This window comes from the organism of the source record quoted next, unplaced genomic scaffold (genome assembly GCF_019419815.1).
Source record: "Pyrus x bretschneideri cultivar Hongxiangsu unplaced genomic scaffold, Pyrus_bretschneideri_v1 Contig12, whole genome shotgun sequence".
NCBI lineage: Eukaryota > Viridiplantae > Streptophyta > Magnoliopsida > Rosales > Rosaceae > Pyrus > Pyrus x bretschneideri.
In genome coordinates, this window is record NW_025999413.1 from 2,500,002 (window position 1) to 2,517,614 (window position 17,613).

Below are 17,613 nucleotides of genomic sequence, written 5' to 3' on the forward strand. Positions count from 1 at the left end.
CTAGCACTTTAAAAAATCTGGACAACGGAGTTGCGCTTTTGATTTGATGTTGGGAATATGCCAAAACTAGTGTTGTGGAGCGGTGCGAAAGCATTCTGCTTTCTCTTCCTCGTCTCTCTCTCATGCCCGACCTGCCCGTCTCCTCTGTTTCAAACCCCGCCCGAACTGCCCCCACCATTTCTGAAAAACTTTCCCTCTTTCTTTAAGCAGCACAGCCTTCTGTCCCCCTCTCCCTCTCTCTCCACTATGTCTCTGTCTGTCTGGCCTTTTTGACCAACTGGGTCGGATTCAATTTCAGTTATCGAGCATAAGACTGCTCGATCTTTGCTTCAAGTGGCAGTTCTTGTGAAAATTTCATAGATTTTGTAGTGTTTCTGGGTTGGTTTTGGGTTGCAGTGGATTTTCTGTGGTTCTGAACCACTCTTCTTTCTTTGCTTCGAGTCACATTTATTTGTGAAAGTTAAAAATTTCATAGATTTTGTAAATTTTTGGGTCGTTTTTGGTTTTCAGATTGGTGGGTTCGAATGGATTTTTGTGGGATATGAAATTTCTGGTCCTCTGAGCCATGAGAATCTGAATCTAGAGAGAGTTTGAACTCTGAGGAGATGGGTTTGGTGCTTAATCCTAGCAAGGTGGAGAGTTGGGGTAAAAGTAGCAAATCGAAGGGTAGGAAGAAGAAAGATAAGACGGTGGAGGAACCTGGGTGTTGGGTTAAGCTCAGGTTTGGGACCTGCATGCCTTCGAGATCCAAAGTTAATAGCTCCATCACTGGAACTAGTGTTTCTTATGGTAATTTGTTCACTACCCTTTCCTTTTTTGGCAATTTCTTGTTGAGAAGCATTAAATTTTGAGGTGGGGATTGTGTTTTTCGGTTGCCCTTTTTCCCCTTTTTGGATGATTAATCTATTTGCTCTGCTAAATTAAGTAAATAGGCATGTAACATCGTATGAGTTTAGGAAAGTGTTTAATTTTGTTTAGGTGATGAATACTGTGTAAATATTGAGAAGACGAATGATTTGAAAGACGATATTCTAAACTACTCTAATTTACGGAGATAAGAGGGGATTGGACCTTATTATATATGGTTGAGGTGTTTGCATTCATTGAGTCTAATAGTTTGAAATTGACTTCCGGTTTATTAGACGTACAATTGCAATTTTAGTGTCGGGCATTTATTATACGTTTCCAACAATAGCAACATCTTAGTTGATTCAAGTATGTTGGACTTTGTGTAACCAGCAGAAACTAAATCTTCGAATGAGAAAAGTAGAGATCGAGAAATTACTCGTGGAGGGTCATCCACCACTACTAGTAATGCTGGCAGTTCTACGTCCACGCCCTATTTTAGTGAGGAACTGAAGGTTGCTTCGCAGCTCCGGAAATTCACATTTAACGAACTTAAGTTAGCGACGAGGAACTTCAGACCTGAGAGTCTTCTTGGTGAGGGTGGATTTGGTTGTGTATTTAAAGGTTGGGTCGAGGAGAATGGAACTGCCCCTGTTAAACCTGGTACCGGGCTTACGGTTGCAGTTAAGACTCTCAACCACGATGGACTTCAGGGTCACAAAGAATGGCTTGTATGGCTTCGCTATCCCTCAACTTACGATTATAACTGTTTTTAACTTGACCTCTTGGATTACATGCGAGTCTCCTTTTTGGTTCAATTTGTATCTAAATCTTCTTTGTTTTTTTTCATTATTTTCAGGCTGAAATTTATTTTCTTGGTGATCTCATCCATCCTAATTTGGTAAAGTTGATTGGTTACTCGATTGAAGATGATCAGAGGTTGTTGGTCTATGAGTTTTTGCCTAGGGGAAGTTTGGAAAACCACCTCTTCAGAAGTAAGCAACTGGTCCTTTCACATTCTTTGATATTGCATGTTTACTGAAACTAGCTGTTGAGTTTGCGTTGTTTTGTATTGTTAGTGGTTGCCTAATGATATTTGGTAACAACCAGGGTCCCTGCCTCTTCCGTGGTCTATTAGAATGAAAATTGCACTCGGTGCTGCAAAGGGTCTTGCCTTTCTTCATGAAGAAGTTCAAAAACCGGTCATATACCGCGACTTCAAAACATCTAATATCCTATTAGATGCAGTAAGTGACAGTAACTGAGCATCAAATTCATTTATTTTCCTACTACTATTCTCGTCTGAAAATGGAATGTGTTATTTTAGGATTATAATGCCAAGCTTTCGGATTTCGGACTTGCGAAAGATGGCCCTGAGGGTGATAAAACTCATGTGTCCACACGAGTCATGGGAACATATGGTTATGCAGCCCCAGAGTATGTGATGACCGGTGAGTCTGATAATAATCATCTTTGGCATTTAATAGTTTTGGTAGTTCTATAAAGTTGCAACTCCATCGAATGTGCAAAGAGATGGGTTAAAACATCAGTACTTAGCATTTTATCAGGCTTTGGCTTCTGATAAATAATTGCATACCTAGGCCAATCTTGAGCTAGAATTACAAAGTCCTAACATGGCTTTTTGGTTTAGGACATTTGACATCAAAGAGCGATGTCTATAGTTTTGGAGTAGTTCTGCTCGAAATGATCAATGGCAGAAGATCCATGGACAAAAATAGACCAAATGGGGAGCACAATCTTGTGGAGTGGGCGAGGCAACGCTTTGGCGACAAGAAGAGGTTATTCCAGTTAATTGACCCCCGTCTTGAAGGTCATTTTTCAATTAAAGGTGCACAAAAAGCAGTCCAGCTTGCCGCCCACTGCCTCAGCCGTGACCCAAAAGCTAGGCCAATGATGAGTGAAGTTGTTGAAGTCCTAAAGCCTCTACAAAACCTCAAGGACATGGCCAGTTCTTCCTACCAATTCCAAACCATGCAAGAAGCTCGTTCCAGGTCCCTCTCAAGTTCTAAGAACGGCATCAGAACGCAGGCGGTATTCATGCCGAGAAACGGACAGCCCGTAAGGAGCTTGTCGAGCCCGAATGGTCCACCTTCTTCTCCATATTATCCTTCAAAATCGCCAAAACCTAACTCAAAAGAATGATGACAGTAGTTTTTGTGTATGATTATGTTAGACTTGACTCTCATATTGTACCAGCTTCAGATTGATCTGTCATATATGGTACAAACTAAAAAATCTTTTTACTCTCGTGATCTTATCCTCTATGTTTGACTGCAATTAGACACTTGGTGTGACAAGTCCTGCAACTAACTCTTTCGTCAAAGATTACTTCTATGGAAATTTATTTTAAATCTAAAATTATTGATCGGTGGATTAAATTGTAGTTGTTTTAGTTTTTTTAATTTCTTTTTTTAATTTTCATATTCGTTTTTTTCCTTTTAATTATAGGAAAACTAACGAAAATAATTTGAAAACTTTAAGTTTTAATCAAAATGATAAAAATATGTTGTAAGTGAATACTACTAGAAGTGATTTTTTAGAATAAAAATATAATTTTTCGTTAAAATGAATAGTACATGATGATTTGGTCTGACTAATTTGTTTTTTTTTATAAATAATAAAAAGATAAAGTTCTTGAGGTATGTAAATCCTTTAATTTGTTCATTTACTTTATCGTTTCGAGGTTTTTACTGTTATTTTCACGTTTGGTGGAAATTAAGTGTAATGATCATGTCACTCACTACGTCACTGCATATTTTATTTACGCCGGCGCTCCTCAAAATTTCCAGAGTACAGAATTTTAACCCTTTTAGGCAATCCTTCGGCTTCTTGCTCAAAAGGGTCTCCTTCAAGGTTCTAGATTTCCTCTTCAAATCCAACAGTTTCATCAAATTATGCGCTTTTTTACAAGCAATGAAAAATCATTGAAGTCGTTATCGAAAAATAAGCAATGCATACACATGAATGAACCGGGGGCAGTTTAAGCATCTACAAATTGTATAAAATCTTGCATCTATTTCTTTTATCATGTGGTAAGATAATTTTTCTCGTACTGCAACTCTATTGAAAGGATTATCACAATTAGAACTGGTAAGTAGAAAAATTAAAAGGCATTTAAAGGAACTTAATGACATTATCCAGAGTCACATGAAAATTTGCAAGTAAAGGAAACTCAATTAATGAAAATGGACAAATTATAGACTTCTTTTCAAATTAGTGAAAGCGAAATGAAACAGAATAAGGGTAGTTTTGACTTTTTAATCATAAAAGGGTACTGTACAAGAGCAAATTGGTCATTTAGCCAATGAGCTTTGCTCTTTATATCTCAGCAATTTTGGCTTGGATTACAAGAAATAATTCACTAACAACTTTACATCTCTGTCTCTCGTTTGGTTGCTCAGAAAATGTGAGTTCGTTTCGTACTCTTCGCTTTATTTTCTGTTTGGGTGCTGAGAAAACAATAAAACTGAACTTCAACTGAATTTCTTTTCGTAGATTTATGCTTTATTGATTCATATTTTGTTGTGATCTCATACAATTTATGTTACTAGTTTAAGAACTGAAGAATGGGTCAAGCACTTGGTTGTGTTCAAGTGAAGCAGTCAAAAGTTGCTGTCAGGGAGCAATTTGGGAAATTTGATGATGTTCTTAAACCAGGATGCCACTGCATGCCCTGGTGTTTCGGGTACAAGGTAGCCGGTGAGCTCTCTCTGCGTGTGCGGCAACTTGAAGTTCGATGTGAAACCAAAACCAAGGTTTTCGCCTTCTGAATTGAGTCCTTACTTTACATTCCCTGAACGATCTGTAGTGAAATGCATAATGTTTATGTCAGAATTTATAGCATGTGATATATGTCGGAGAAAAAGGGAGAAAAAAATTCTTGCTATGTGACATATTTGGTCTTTTCAGGATAATGTGTTTGTGAATGTGGTTGCGTCGATTCAATATCGCGCCTTGCCAGACAAGATACCGGATGCTTTCTACAAGCTCTCGAACGCCAACTCACAGATTCAGGCCTTTGTATTTGATGGTAAGACTAGAATGCGATTGGTAGAATTCTTGCTTGTACTAGTTGATCAACAGCTAACTCGTTGCCATTCTTTGCGTAACATTCGTTGAGAACAGTTATTAGGGCAAGTGTGCCGAAATTGGAGGTTGATGCCGTCTTTGAGCAGAAGAGTGACATAGCGAAATCTGTTGAGGAGGAGCTTGCAAAGGTGAAACAATTTTTTTGTGTAACACTCGTTGAGAACTGATCGAAATTGTAACCATTTTTCGTTACAGGCGATGTCTGCTTATGGTTTCGAAATAGTAGAGACCCTTATTGTGGATATTGAGCCGGATGTTCATGTGAAGAGAGCGATGAATGAGATCAATGCAGGTAACTTTCACACCAAAAATGTCACGCATGTTGTTCCAAAAGTTCAATTTGTGATTTGTTTGTTGCTCAGTTTGTATATAAGTTTTGCTCTGTCAACGTAACAGCTGCAAGGCAGAGGTTGGCCGCGAAAGAAAAGGCTGAAGCGGAGAAAATCCTACAGATCAAGCGAGCGGAAGGAGAGGCGGAAGCCAAGTTCTTGGCAGGGCTTGGCATAGCGCGCCAGCGCCAGGCCATTGTTGACGGGCTGAGGGACAGCGTGCTTGTTTTCTCCGAGAATGTTCCCGGAACAACAGCCAAGGATGTCATGGACATGGTTTTGGTGACTCAATACTTCGACACCATGAAGGAGATTGGAGCATCCTCAAAGTCATCGTCTGTTTTCATCCCGCACGGGCCAGGCGCGATCAAGGACGTTGCTTCGCAGATTCGAGAGGGTCTCCTTCAAGCTGATCATGCCAAGGCATAGAGAGTGAGAGAGGAAAAAACTCCTTGGGAAATAAATTATCTGCAATGCTTGCATATTATTATGGAAGGTGTGCTTAAATTATTCATATGAAGAACAAGTTGTGTACTTTACCCAGTACTTACATATCATAAGTTGGCGACTGAGTGCGATTTATTATGTTTATTTTCCTAACTATTATCTGTCTGCAGAAATTAAATGGAAAAATTAAGCGATTTTGCATAAAAAACATCGCAATTTTTGTGTTCATACATGAAAGTTCGAATGCCAAAAAAAAAAAAAAAAAAAAAAACGTTGACATTATGTTCTTATTAAGTAGTAATGTTGAGTGTAAGACCTCATCTACCTCTTACCGTAATTTAAAGTAGTAACATTGCTCGTAAGAAAAGAAAAAAAAAAAAAAACACATCGCAACATTTTTTATGCATCAAATATCAACCTTAGGGTTTGAATTCTACCCTTTCAAGGATATGCTCAAATCGTATGACAAACTTACAGTGGGTGAGTGTTCAAGTCTACTTGTTGTATATAATTTTTAGTTATTCATCTCTTATGTGGAAACAACCTTTTTATAAAACAAGGATAAGGCTACGTACGACATACATTCCCCTTTACCCTCGCAAAGCATAGAACCTTGTTGGCTTAGAATCGCTTCTTTCTTCATGTGGTAAAACAAAGAGGAAAGTTGATTTTAACCTAATATCTATAGCATATTTTAGTGAAACCCCAAAATTTTCAAATTTTGAAATTAAGCCCTTTAACCAGCATACCACGTAAGCAAACTTTCCTAAAGTCTAAGGTGAGTCAGGTGGGAGTTATGGTTCAAATAATTTTTATATCTATTTTACCCTTCACGTTCATTAGGGGTACTTTCTTTTATAATTATTTATTGTTTGTATTTGGATTTTACGCCACTCTTTGATAGGTATGTAAATTTAATCAGTGTTTAAAATAATCAAAGGTATGTAAATTTAATCAATGTTTAAAATAAAACAATGTCATTATTTTAAACACTATTTTTATCAGATCTACCATATAAAACGAACACGCTTAGGGACTCAATTGGTGCAAAAAAAAAATAAAAACGGATACAAATAATTCAATTTTTCTTTTTATACTAACATGAAAGCGAAATGAAACGACTAAGGGATTTTTTTTTTTCTTTTGTTGACTTTTTGATCAGATAAGGATATATACGAGGGCAAATTGGTCATTTAGCCACTGAGCTCTGCTCTACTCTTTATTTCTCAGCAAATTTGGCTTGGACTACAAGAAATTTATCACATTGCAAGAACCAGCAGCAGTTTCAACTTTACAAGGTAATTTCCGTACAACTTTGTCTCTTGTTTGGTTGCTAAGAAAATGTGAGTTTGTTTCCTACTCTTTCACTTTATTTTCTGTTTGGGTGCCGAGAAAACAAAGAAAGCAAAAAGGGTTATGTATGAGCTCTTGGGCATTTTGCTCTTTTTTCTTTTATAAATGAATATTGCTTTTATTATTCAAATATTAGATCTGTGCTTAATGCTTCATATTTTGTTGTGATCTGAGTCTTGTATTTATAATTTTGGAAAAATTCAGGATCTTTGTACAGAAAAATGGGTCAAGCACTTGGTTGTGTTCAAGTGAAGCAGTCAAAAGTTGCTGTCAGGGAACAATTTGGGAAGTTTGATGGTGTGCTTGAACCAGGATGCCATTGCATGCCCTGGTGTTTCGGATACAAGGTAGCCGGTGTGCTCTCACTGCGCATGCGACAACTTAAAGTTCAATGCGAAACCAAGACCAAGGTTTTCAGCTGAATGATCTGTTGTGAAATCCATAGTTTTTGTGTCAGATTATACTATGTGATATATTATCTCCGACAAAAATTTCACCATGTGACATAATTGGTTTGTTTCAGGATAATATGTTTCTGAATGTGGTTGCATCGATTCACTATCGCCCCTTGCCAGACAAGATACCGGATGCTTTCTACAAGCTCTTGAATGCTGACTCGCAGATTCTGGCTTATGTGTTTGATGGTAAGACTTACAGAAAGTGATTGATAGAGATTGTTGGTTTATAGATTAGAAGTAATATTTCGGTATCTTCAGTTATTAGGGAAACTGTGCCAAAATTGGAGCTTGATACCGTCTTTGAGCAGAAAAGTGACATAGCAAAAGCTGTTCAAAAGGAACTTGCAAAGGTGACAGTAAATATCGTATTAGTTAGAAAGGTTATATCTTGGTGTAAATTTTCTTGACATTTTCGTTACAGGTTATGTATGAGTACGGTTTTGAAATAGTCGAGACCCTGATTGTGGACATTGTACCACATGTTGTAGTGATAAAAGCGATGAATGAGATCAGTGCAGGTAAATTTCACAAAAAAAATGTCCACACACTTTGTTCCGAAAATTTCAGTTTGTGATTAATTGCTTGTTCTATGTGTTATTTTTCTTTCTGACACAACAGCTAAAAGGAAGAGGCTGGTGGCGAAAGAGAAGGCGGAAGAAGAGAAAATGCTGAAGATCAAGCAAGCGGAAGGAGAGGCCGAGTCCAAGTACTTCGTAGGACTTGGCATAGCGCGCCAGGGCCAGGCCATTGTTGACGGGCTGAGGGACACCGTGCTTGACTGCTTTACACAGATTATACTAAGGAGGGGATAGAAGCTCCAAACGAACAAATATATCTGCAACGCTTGACTGCAGAATTTATTCATCGAAAACTAGTTACCAAGTATCAACTCTATCAAGTTCTTAAGTTTTAATAGTTGGTGTGACAAATGATAATTATTATGTTAATTCTCTTAAATCTTCTCTGTTTTCAGACATCAGGTGTAAAAAAACTGAGTCCTTTTGCATCAACAGCAATGCAATATATGTGTTAAACTGTTTTTACACTTCCTTGAAATGCAGCAACTACATTCTCTGCAGGTATGACCTAAGAAACAAAAACAAGACAAGTAAAACGGAAGTTTAGTATCCGAAATCGAAAGCAACAAGAAAATTTTCCTAATGTCAGCTAAATACCTGCCGATCTAGTAAATCAACAACAACATTAGCGGAAGAATTTTATAGGTTGCATTGAAATTTATTGATTGGATTGATTATGTAACATTTGGAGGTCGGAAAAGGTGAAGATTTTCGAGTTTGGAAGAGAGAGAAGATCTGGTCACACAGAGTGTTCAACCCTAGTGCGCCGAAAAACTCCCTAAACCCTGGTGAGTAAAAAAATTAAAAGGCACTTAAAGGAACTTATTGACATTATACAGAGTCACAAGAAATATTGCAAGAATGTAAATGGAGAAACTATACTTTTTCCTTTATGCTAACATGAAAGAGAAATGAAACAGAGGGTAATTGTGCCATTTTCATCATAGAAGGGTCGACTGCAAGGGAAAACTGGTCATTTAACAACTGATCCGCTCTGCTACTCTTTATGTCTCAGCAATTTTGGCTTGGATTACAAGAAATAATTCACAAACAATTTTACAAGAACCAGCAGCAGTTTTAGCTTTAAAAGGTAAAGTCCGTATAACTCTGTCTGCCGTTTGGTTGCTCAGAAAATGTGAGTCCATTTTGGTGAGAGACAGTGTGCTTGTCTTCTCCGAAAATGTTCCCGGATCAACGGCGAAGGATGTCATGAACATAGTTTTGGTGACTCAATACTTCGACACCATGAAGGAGATTGGAGCATCCTCAAAGTCAGCATCTGTTTTCATCCCGCACGGGCCAGGTGCGATCAAGGATGTTGCTTCGCAGATTCGAGAGGGTCTCCCTCAAGCTGATTATGCTAAGGCATAGAGAGAGAGAGAGAGAGAGAGAGAGAGAGAGAGAGAGAGAGGAAAAAGCTCCTAAGGAAATAATTATCTGCAATGGTTACATATTATTAGGGAGGGTCTGCTTAAATTATTCGTATGAAGAACAAGTTATCAACTCTGTCCAGTACTTACATATTATAAGTTGGCGACTGTGCAGTTTATTATGTTTATTTTCTTAAATATTATCTGTTTGCTTGCAGAAATTAATCAACGAAACTTCATCAACGAGGATGTTCTAGCCGACATAACTCTATCAAAATTTAAAAGACGAAACAAAAAGAAATTTTTATTGCGTTTACATAAACACAAATAAAAAAATTCTCATTTTCAGGTCGACAGATGACACTTCATCTCCTTTGTCTGTTTTATCAACTTCCCAAATTAATAAAAATTTGGTTGCAATATTACTACTCTAAATTACTAGGAATTTGAATTTGGAACACAGTAAATTTGAAGAGAAAAAAAAACATTACAACATGTTGTATGCATCAAATATATATCTAGGAAAATCGAAAATACGTCTTAGCTAGATTACTAAGTATAGAAATATATGCATCTACCCTTTTAAGGAAATGAAAGAAAAAAGAAGCATATCAACCTTAGGGTTTGAATTCTCTAATCTGGAAGGGTTGTGATTTTCACACACCCTTAACTATTTTTCCCACATCCTTTCCTATTTTTTAGTACTTAATTGGTATCCTACTATTTAATCATCTATATATACCCTTCCTACTTTTTGATGGTAATTAATGAAAGATGAAATAGGGAGGGGTATATATGGAAGATTAAATAGTAGGATACAAATTAAGTATTAAAAAATATGGAGGAGTGTGGGAAAAGTAGTTAAGGGTGTGTGAAAATCACAACCCATCTGGGAAGTGTCTTGAATATGCTCAAATCGTATGACAAACGTATAGTAGAGTGAGTGCTCAAGTCTACTTGTTGTATATAACTATATGTCATTTTCTCTCATAGCGTGGTAACATAAATTTTCTCGCATGACAAATAGTTGGAATACAACTTTAATGAATGCCTTTATCATAAATAAGATTGCAAGTCAAGGAAATTGAACTAATGAATTGTAGGGATTCGACATGAAAAATTAAGTATCAACTGTCGACTACCTGACACCCTCTCCCACTTCCTTTATCCAAGCTTGGAAAAGACAGCATAAGTTAACTTACACAAATGGAGAGGCAAAAATTTTACTTTTTGTACTAACATGAAAGCGAAATGAATCAGACTATGGGTTGTTCTTTTTTATTTTAACTTTTTTTTAACTTTTTGATCAGATAAGGATAATACAAAGGTAAACTGGTCATTTTACCCACTGAGCTCTGCCGTGCTACCTCTTTATATCTCAGCAAATTTGGATTGGATTACAAGAAAATTATCACAAACAATAATTATTAATTTTACAAGAACAAGCAAAAATTTCAATTTTATATATACTACTACAAAAAACACTTTGCTTGACGAAATAAGATTTGTTGTGTAAAGTCTGATTTTGTCGCGCAAAGCTCGTTGCGATTGCATGACGAAAATAAATATTTGCCTTTGCGGGTCAAAATATTTCATCGCGTAAAGTTTTTGGTTTTTTATTTTTTATTTAATTAAATTAAATTAAATTAAAATTTTACGCGATGAAATTAATTGTTTGAAAGACGAAATATTTTGTTGTGCAAGGTATTTTATTTTTGTTTTATTATTTCTCTTATTTTAATTTAATTATAGTAATTGTTTGTGCGACGAAATATTTGGTAGCGCAAGATTTTTTGCATTTTTACTTTTTTAATTTAATTTAATTGTATCTTTATTTTTTTAATTACTTTAATTTAAATTGACCATATTCAAAATAAAATTACATATGAAAAATAGTGATCAAATTATCCATAATATATATTATATTAAAAATGTACACATAAATTAACAAAGTACAATAATAAAATCCTAATACAAGTCTAATGTGGTGGTAGTGGCAAGGGGATACGGTCCGATAACGTCTTAGTCCTCAACTTTCGCCGTCAAAGTCTCGACGATTCCCTACAAACAAAACAAACATGGTCAAATAACAAAAAAACAACATAAAATAATACCAAAAAATGGGCATAATCTCCCCTAAAATTGGCATACCCCAAACTCCACCCCACACCAAACCCAATTAATTAACTCCAAAAACACATATTAATGAAAGAAAAAATTTGGGGAGAAAATACCTTTTTGGCAAGATTGAGAGTGAGTGAGAATGAGAGAAATGAGTGAGTATGAGAGAGTTATAAGAGATAGTGAGAGAGAGAGAGATGAGAGAGAGTGAGAGTGAGAGATAGAGAAGAGAGAGTGAGTGAGAGTGAGAGATAGAGAAGAGAGATTAAGTGAGAGGAGTGAGTGTGAGAGAGAGGGTCGAATTTAGGGAGAGGGAAAGAGATGAGAGGTAAGAGAATAGAGAAAGACATTGAGAAAATTGTGGAGTAGTTATTTTGGTTTTAAAAACCGTATCACTTTGCGTGACAAAATATTGGTCACGTAAAGTCTTAAAAAAAAATTCTCGTGCCCCATTTTTGGCGCCCACCCAAATTTTTAGGGTTTTGTGCGACTAAGTGTTGGTCGTGCAAAGTTTTGTGCAACGAAGGATTCGTCACTCGCAAAGTCTTAAAAAAAATTCCCACATCCCATTTTTGGCGCTCACCCAAATTTTAGGATTTTGCGCGACGAAATTTAAATTTTTTTTTTATAAATAATAAAAAAGAAAATAATTTTATTTTACAATTTAAAATATAAATAAATTAAAATAAATAGGGTTTAGATGACCAAGTGATTCGTCTCACAAAAAAAATAATTTAGTTTAACAATATAAAATTAAATAAAAAACAAGTAAATAGGGTTTAGGCGACGAAATATTGTTATTCATCGCGCAAAGTTTTAAAAAAATAATAAAAACTTATGAAAATAACTATATTTTAAAACTTATAATATAAAATTAAATAAATAAATTAAATAAATTGGTTTAGGCGAAAAAATATTTGGATTTCGTTGCGCAAAGGTTTTTAAAAAATATGTTTTTATTTTTGTTAAGACTTTGCGCGACAAAGTTCAAAATTTCGTTGCGCAAAGTCATTTTGAGCAATGATGTTTGTTTCATTGCACAAAATTGTCTTGTACTTACGCGACGAAGTTTAAAATTTCATCGCACAAAGTGATTATGCATGACGATGTGCGTTTCATCGCACAAGGGGTTTTTTTTACTAGTGTTACTAGGTAATGGCCGTACAACTCTGTCGTTTGTTTAATTGCTCAGAAAATGTGAGTCCGTTTCATACTCCTTCGCTTTATTTTCTGTCTGGGTACCGAGAAAACAAAGAAAGCCAAAAAGGGTTATGTATATATGAACTCTTAGGCGTTATGCTCTTATTTCTTTTATGCATGGATATTGTTTTCATCATTCGAATGTTAGATCTGTGCTTTAATGCTTCATATTTTGTTGTGATCTCAGTCTTGTATTTATAATTTTGGAAAAATTCAGGATCTCTGTACTGAAAAATGGGTCAAGCACATGGCTGTGTTAAAGTGAAGCAGTCAAAAGTTGCTGTGAGGGTACAATTTGGGAAGTTTGATGGTGTGCTTGAACCAGGATGCCGTTGCATGCGTATCGTGTTTCGGGTACAAGGTAGGTGGTGAGCTCTCACTGCGCGTGCCGTGCGACAACTTAAAGTTCAATGCGAAACCAAGACCAAGGTTTTCAGCTTCCCTAGGCTTCCTTTATTTCACATTCCCTGAATGATCTGTTGTGAAATCCTTTGGTTTTCAGCTTCCCTAGGTTTTTCAGCTTCCTATAATTTATATTATACTAAGCCACTAACATGTATAATATAATATATATAAAAGCATAAAAAAAAGCATTGAAATTATAACTTAGAGAACAAAAGGAAGGGAGCATGTGGAAAGCATAGAAAGCATGAATTTATATCATATATAATTTGTATAACGTAAGGAAAGCATCAGGAAAGCACAGGAAGAAAAGCATCAGTTACCCAGCTCTCGGTACCAGCTGCAGTTGCAGTCGATGGTCAAAGGTGAAGGTCTCCCAGCGGCAGTCTGATTTCTGAGGTTCGAGTGAAGAAAAAAAGGTAGATCCAAATTTTATACAAGGATCAATTTTTTGGTCAATTATCACGATTAAATCATCGCGATTCTCTTCAGATTTAGTGCCATTATCTATGATTATTTATTTATTTATTATTATTATTTTTTTTTTTGTGATTATCCTCTGAATTTAGTGTCAAAGTATTTGGAAAGTACTGCATCCCGACAATCAGATACACGTATCCCATGTATCCCCACGTGTTAGATATGGGATACGGGGGTAAACCACTGTGTCCATGCATCGTAGCATCTCATAAGTTGGTGACCGTGTGCGATTTATTGTGTTTATTTTCTCAAAAATTATCTGTTTGCAGAAATTAGATGGAAAAATTAAGTGATTTTGCAACAATAGCATTGCAAATTTTGTGTTAAAACACGAAAGTTTGAACGAAGAAGAACCATGACTTATATTCTAATTGATTGATTTCGTTACATAAAGAATCCAAGCCATAATCTCATAAAAAGTTGTTGCAGAGGAAATTAACCAACAAAACTTCATCTACGAGGATGTAGGCTGATTACCTCTACGTAAACATACCATAAATTGCATCAACTTTTCCAAATTAATAAAGGTAACTTACAATATTACTACTTTAACTTACGAGGAATTTGAACCTGAAACCAATGAGTTGAACATAGAAAAAAAAAAGAAAAACATTGCAACATGTATGCATCAAATATCTAAGAAAATAAAAAAATGCGTCTTGGATTACTAAATATAGAAACATATGCATCTACGCTTTCAAGGAAAAAAGAAAAGAAAAAAACATCATCTAAGGTGTATAAATTAATAGATTACATTACATCAACCTTGTACTAGGGTTACAATGCAACCTAGACAATCTAAGCAACAAGTATGTGATGGCAACCAGAGTTTGTCCAAGAGAACCTACCTGTGTGGGACGCCATTGATGTAGGCACGAGATCGTTTTCTACTTCCAGTACTCAATAATTCCTTTACTGTATGAATAGGTTTCAATGATTTTAAGGAGTTCAACAAGTGGAAGCTAGCAGGGACTAAACCTCAAATATATATATATATATATATATATATAAGTGTAGGTATGTATGTATGTATGTATACAGCTAGGGTTCCTACACCGCCGACCTATTAACAGCTGTGTACAACCCTATCAACTTTAACTATAATTGAGTCCTATCATGATTCAATATCTTTGCATTGAATCTTAATAAGGATTCCTATAAGTTAGTTGCATAGAGTTAAGACTCCATGATTCTCATGAATCAAGATTTCTAGATCACTTGTATCTCAAGCAATCCGTATAATGAGTTGCTTGTAATCTAAGTAATTCAATTCATCACTCATTGTCATTCACTAGAACTTTACATTCTCGCACTTGAATGTCAATGAAGATGTCCTAATATAATGAGAACTCATGGGGATCATCGAGTCATCAATATTTTGCGATTAACTTGTCTAGCAACGTGTCACTTTGAATCGAATGCAGCAGAAAACAAAGAACACATCGGGGCACTCTAGGATTGCATCCACATCCAACTTAAAGCACTATGTTACTATCAAAGTCATGATATCAAGAGTTAGTAAGCAACATGCCAGCTCACCATAAAAAAACTGAGATTGTCATCTGTACAAAAATTTGTTAAAATGAAATATGAGTGGTTATTGAATCAAACCTATAAATTGATAGTACCAAAATAATTCAAACGTTGACTGATAAAGCAAGCAAACTTGAACATGGTTGTTCCAGTGAACTGAGTGCTTACTTGCACTCATTAACTGAATCAAAAGTTTCTCTAACACCCATATTGAAAATGTGCTTCTTGAAATCTCCCACTAGTAGAGCCTTTGTCATGTGGGATCAACTACCATAAGATATATGCCTATGTGCTGAATATCACTAGTTCCCTTCTTGACTTCATCTCTCACCTTCAAGTATTTCATATCCATTAACCTGCTTGCCAACAATCTCTTATTGTTGTTCGTGGAGATCACCTTCAAGTCTACTTGTTGTATATAATTGTGTATCCATTTCTCTCATCACATTGTAAAGGAAACCAAATTAACGAAATGGACAAAAATTGTACTCTTCCTTTTTATACTAACATGAAAGCAAAATGAAGCAGACTAAGTGATTTTTTTGACTTTTTAATCAGATAAGGATACTATACAAGGGAAAACTGGTCATTTACCCACTGAGCTCTGCGCTGCTAGCTCTTTATATCTCAGCAAATTTGGCTTGGATACAAGAAATTTATCACAAACAATAACTTTACAAGAATCAGCAGCAGTTTCAACTTTACAAGGTAAAGGCCTTAAAACTCTGTCCCTTGTTTGGTTGCTCAGAAAATGTGAGTCTGTTTCATACTCTTTCGCTTTATTTTCGGTTTGGGTGCCGAGAAAACAAAGAAAGCCAAAAAGGGTTATGTATGAACTCTTAGGCATTATGCTCTTTTTTCTTTATACATAAATACAATTCAAATGTTAGATCTGTGCTTTAATGCTTCATATTTTGTTGTGATCTCATTCTTGTATTTATAATTTTGGAAAAATTCAGGATTTGTGTACTGAAAAATGGGTCAATCACTCGGTTGTGTTCAAGTGAAGCAGTCAAATGTTGCTGTGAGGGAACAATTTGGGAAGTTTGATGGTGTGCTTGAACCAGGATTGCATTGCATGCCCTGGTGTTTTGGGTACAAGGTAGCTGGTGAGCTCTCACTGTGCGTGCGACAACTTCAAGTTCATTGCGAAAGCAAGACCAAGGTTTTCAGCTTCTGTAGTCTTTCTTTGTTTCACGCACATTCCCTGAATGATCTGTTGTGAAATCCATAGTTTTTGTGTCAGGCTATAATAAGTGGTATTATCTCCGAAATTTTTTTTGCCATGTGAGTTAATTGCTTTTTTTCAGGATAATATGTTTGTGAAAGTGGTTGCATCGATTCACTATCGCCCCTTTCCAGACAAGATACCGGATGCTTTCTACAAGCTCTTGAATGCCGACTCACAGATTCGGGCTTATGTGTTTGATGGTAAGACTTGCAGAAAGTGATTGATAGAGATTGTTGCTTGTATAGATTGGAAGCTAATATTTTGGTACTCTTCAGTTATTAGGGAAAATGTGCCGAAATTGGAGCTTGATACCGTCTTTGAGCAGAAAAGTGACATAGCAAAAGCTGTTCAAAAGGAACTTGCAAAGGTGACAGTATCATATGAACTAAACTAATTAGAAGGGTTATATCTTGCATAACTTTCGCTGAGAACCGATAAAAAATTTAACCCTTTTTATTTTTTTTTGACATTTTCGTTACAGGCTATGTATGATTATGGTTTTGAAATAGTCCAGACCCTGATTGTGGATATTGCACCACATATTGTAGTGATGAATGCGATGCATGAGATCAATGCAGGTAAATTTCACAAAACAAATGTCACTCACTTGTTTTGAAAATTTCAGTTTGTGATTAATTGCTTATTCTATCTGTTATTTTTCTTTCTGACACAACAGCTGCAAGGAAGAGACTGGTGGCGGAAGAGAAGGGGGAAGAAGAGAAAATCCTGAAGATCAAGCGAGCGGAAGGAGAGGCAGAGTCCAGGCACTTGGTAGGGCTCGGCATAGCGCGCCAGAGCCAGGCCATTATTGGAGGGCTGAAGGACAGCGTGCTCGACTGCTTTACAGAGATTATGCTAAAGAGGGGATAAAAGCTTCAAAGGGACAAATATATCTGCAATGCTTGACTGCTTAAATTATTCATCGAAGACTAATTATCAACTCTACCAGTTCTAAAGTTTTAATAGTTGGTGTGTCAAATGCTAATTATTATGTTAATTCTCTTAAATCTTATCTGTTTTCAGACATCAGATGTAAAAAAACGAAGTCCTTTGGATCAACAGCATTGCAATATATGGGTTGAAACTGTTTACACTTCCTTGAAATGCAGCAACTATATTCTCCGCAGGTATAAACTAAGTTTCGAATCCAAAATC

The 17,613-nt window shown here is 36.0% G+C and overlaps 4 protein-coding genes across 5 annotated transcripts; all 4 read left to right on the plus strand.

Moving 5' to 3' along the window:
- The first annotated feature begins 96 nt into the window (after positions 1-96).
- LOC103934844 (serine/threonine-protein kinase PBL34) lies at positions 97-3,110 on the plus strand. Of its 2 annotated transcripts, none has more exons than XM_009344603.3 (6): positions 97-789; positions 1,240-1,577; positions 1,706-1,841; positions 1,957-2,093; positions 2,174-2,297; positions 2,498-3,110. In XM_009344603.3, the coding sequence occupies exons 1-6, from the start codon at positions 606-608 to the stop codon at positions 3,007-3,009; spliced, it is 1,431 nt and encodes a 476-aa protein (XP_009342878.2). In that variant the 5' UTR covers positions 97-605; the 3' UTR covers positions 3,010-3,110. The 2 variants fall into 2 exon arrangements, with proteins under 2 accessions (XP_009342878.2, XP_009342879.2); XM_009344604.3 differs by having other exon boundaries at positions 99-789; positions 1,243-1,577.
- Positions 3,111-4,177: 1,067 nt separating this feature from the next.
- Positions 4,178-5,870, plus strand: LOC103934841 (hypersensitive-induced response protein 1). The gene is made up of 6 exons (XM_009344599.3): positions 4,178-4,273; positions 4,419-4,622; positions 4,777-4,897; positions 4,993-5,084; positions 5,152-5,248; positions 5,353-5,870. The coding sequence occupies exons 2-6, from the start codon at positions 4,434-4,436 to the stop codon at positions 5,712-5,714; spliced, it is 861 nt and encodes a 286-aa protein (XP_009342874.1). The 5' UTR covers positions 4,178-4,273; positions 4,419-4,433; the 3' UTR covers positions 5,715-5,870.
- A 1,047-nt stretch (positions 5,871-6,917) lies between these two features.
- Positions 6,918-9,492, plus strand: LOC103934842 (hypersensitive-induced response protein-like protein 2). Its single transcript, XM_009344601.2, has 7 exons — positions 6,918-7,030; positions 7,290-7,495; positions 7,609-7,729; positions 7,802-7,893; positions 7,965-8,061; positions 8,162-8,313; positions 9,262-9,492. The coding sequence occupies exons 2-7, from the start codon at positions 7,307-7,309 to the stop codon at positions 9,490-9,492; spliced, it is 882 nt and encodes a 293-aa protein (XP_009342876.2). The 5' UTR covers positions 6,918-7,030; positions 7,290-7,306.
- Positions 9,493-13,387: 3,895 nt separating this feature from the next.
- Positions 13,388-17,530, plus strand: LOC125474362 (hypersensitive-induced response protein 2-like). Its single transcript, XM_048577929.1, has 7 exons — positions 13,388-13,633; positions 15,786-15,935; positions 16,187-16,392; positions 16,538-16,658; positions 16,734-16,825; positions 16,940-17,036; positions 17,135-17,530. The coding sequence occupies exons 3-7, from the start codon at positions 16,204-16,206 to the stop codon at positions 17,326-17,328; spliced, it is 693 nt and encodes a 230-aa protein (XP_048433886.1). The 5' UTR covers positions 13,388-13,633; positions 15,786-15,935; positions 16,187-16,203; the 3' UTR covers positions 17,329-17,530.
- Positions 17,531-17,613: the final 83 nt, after the last annotated feature.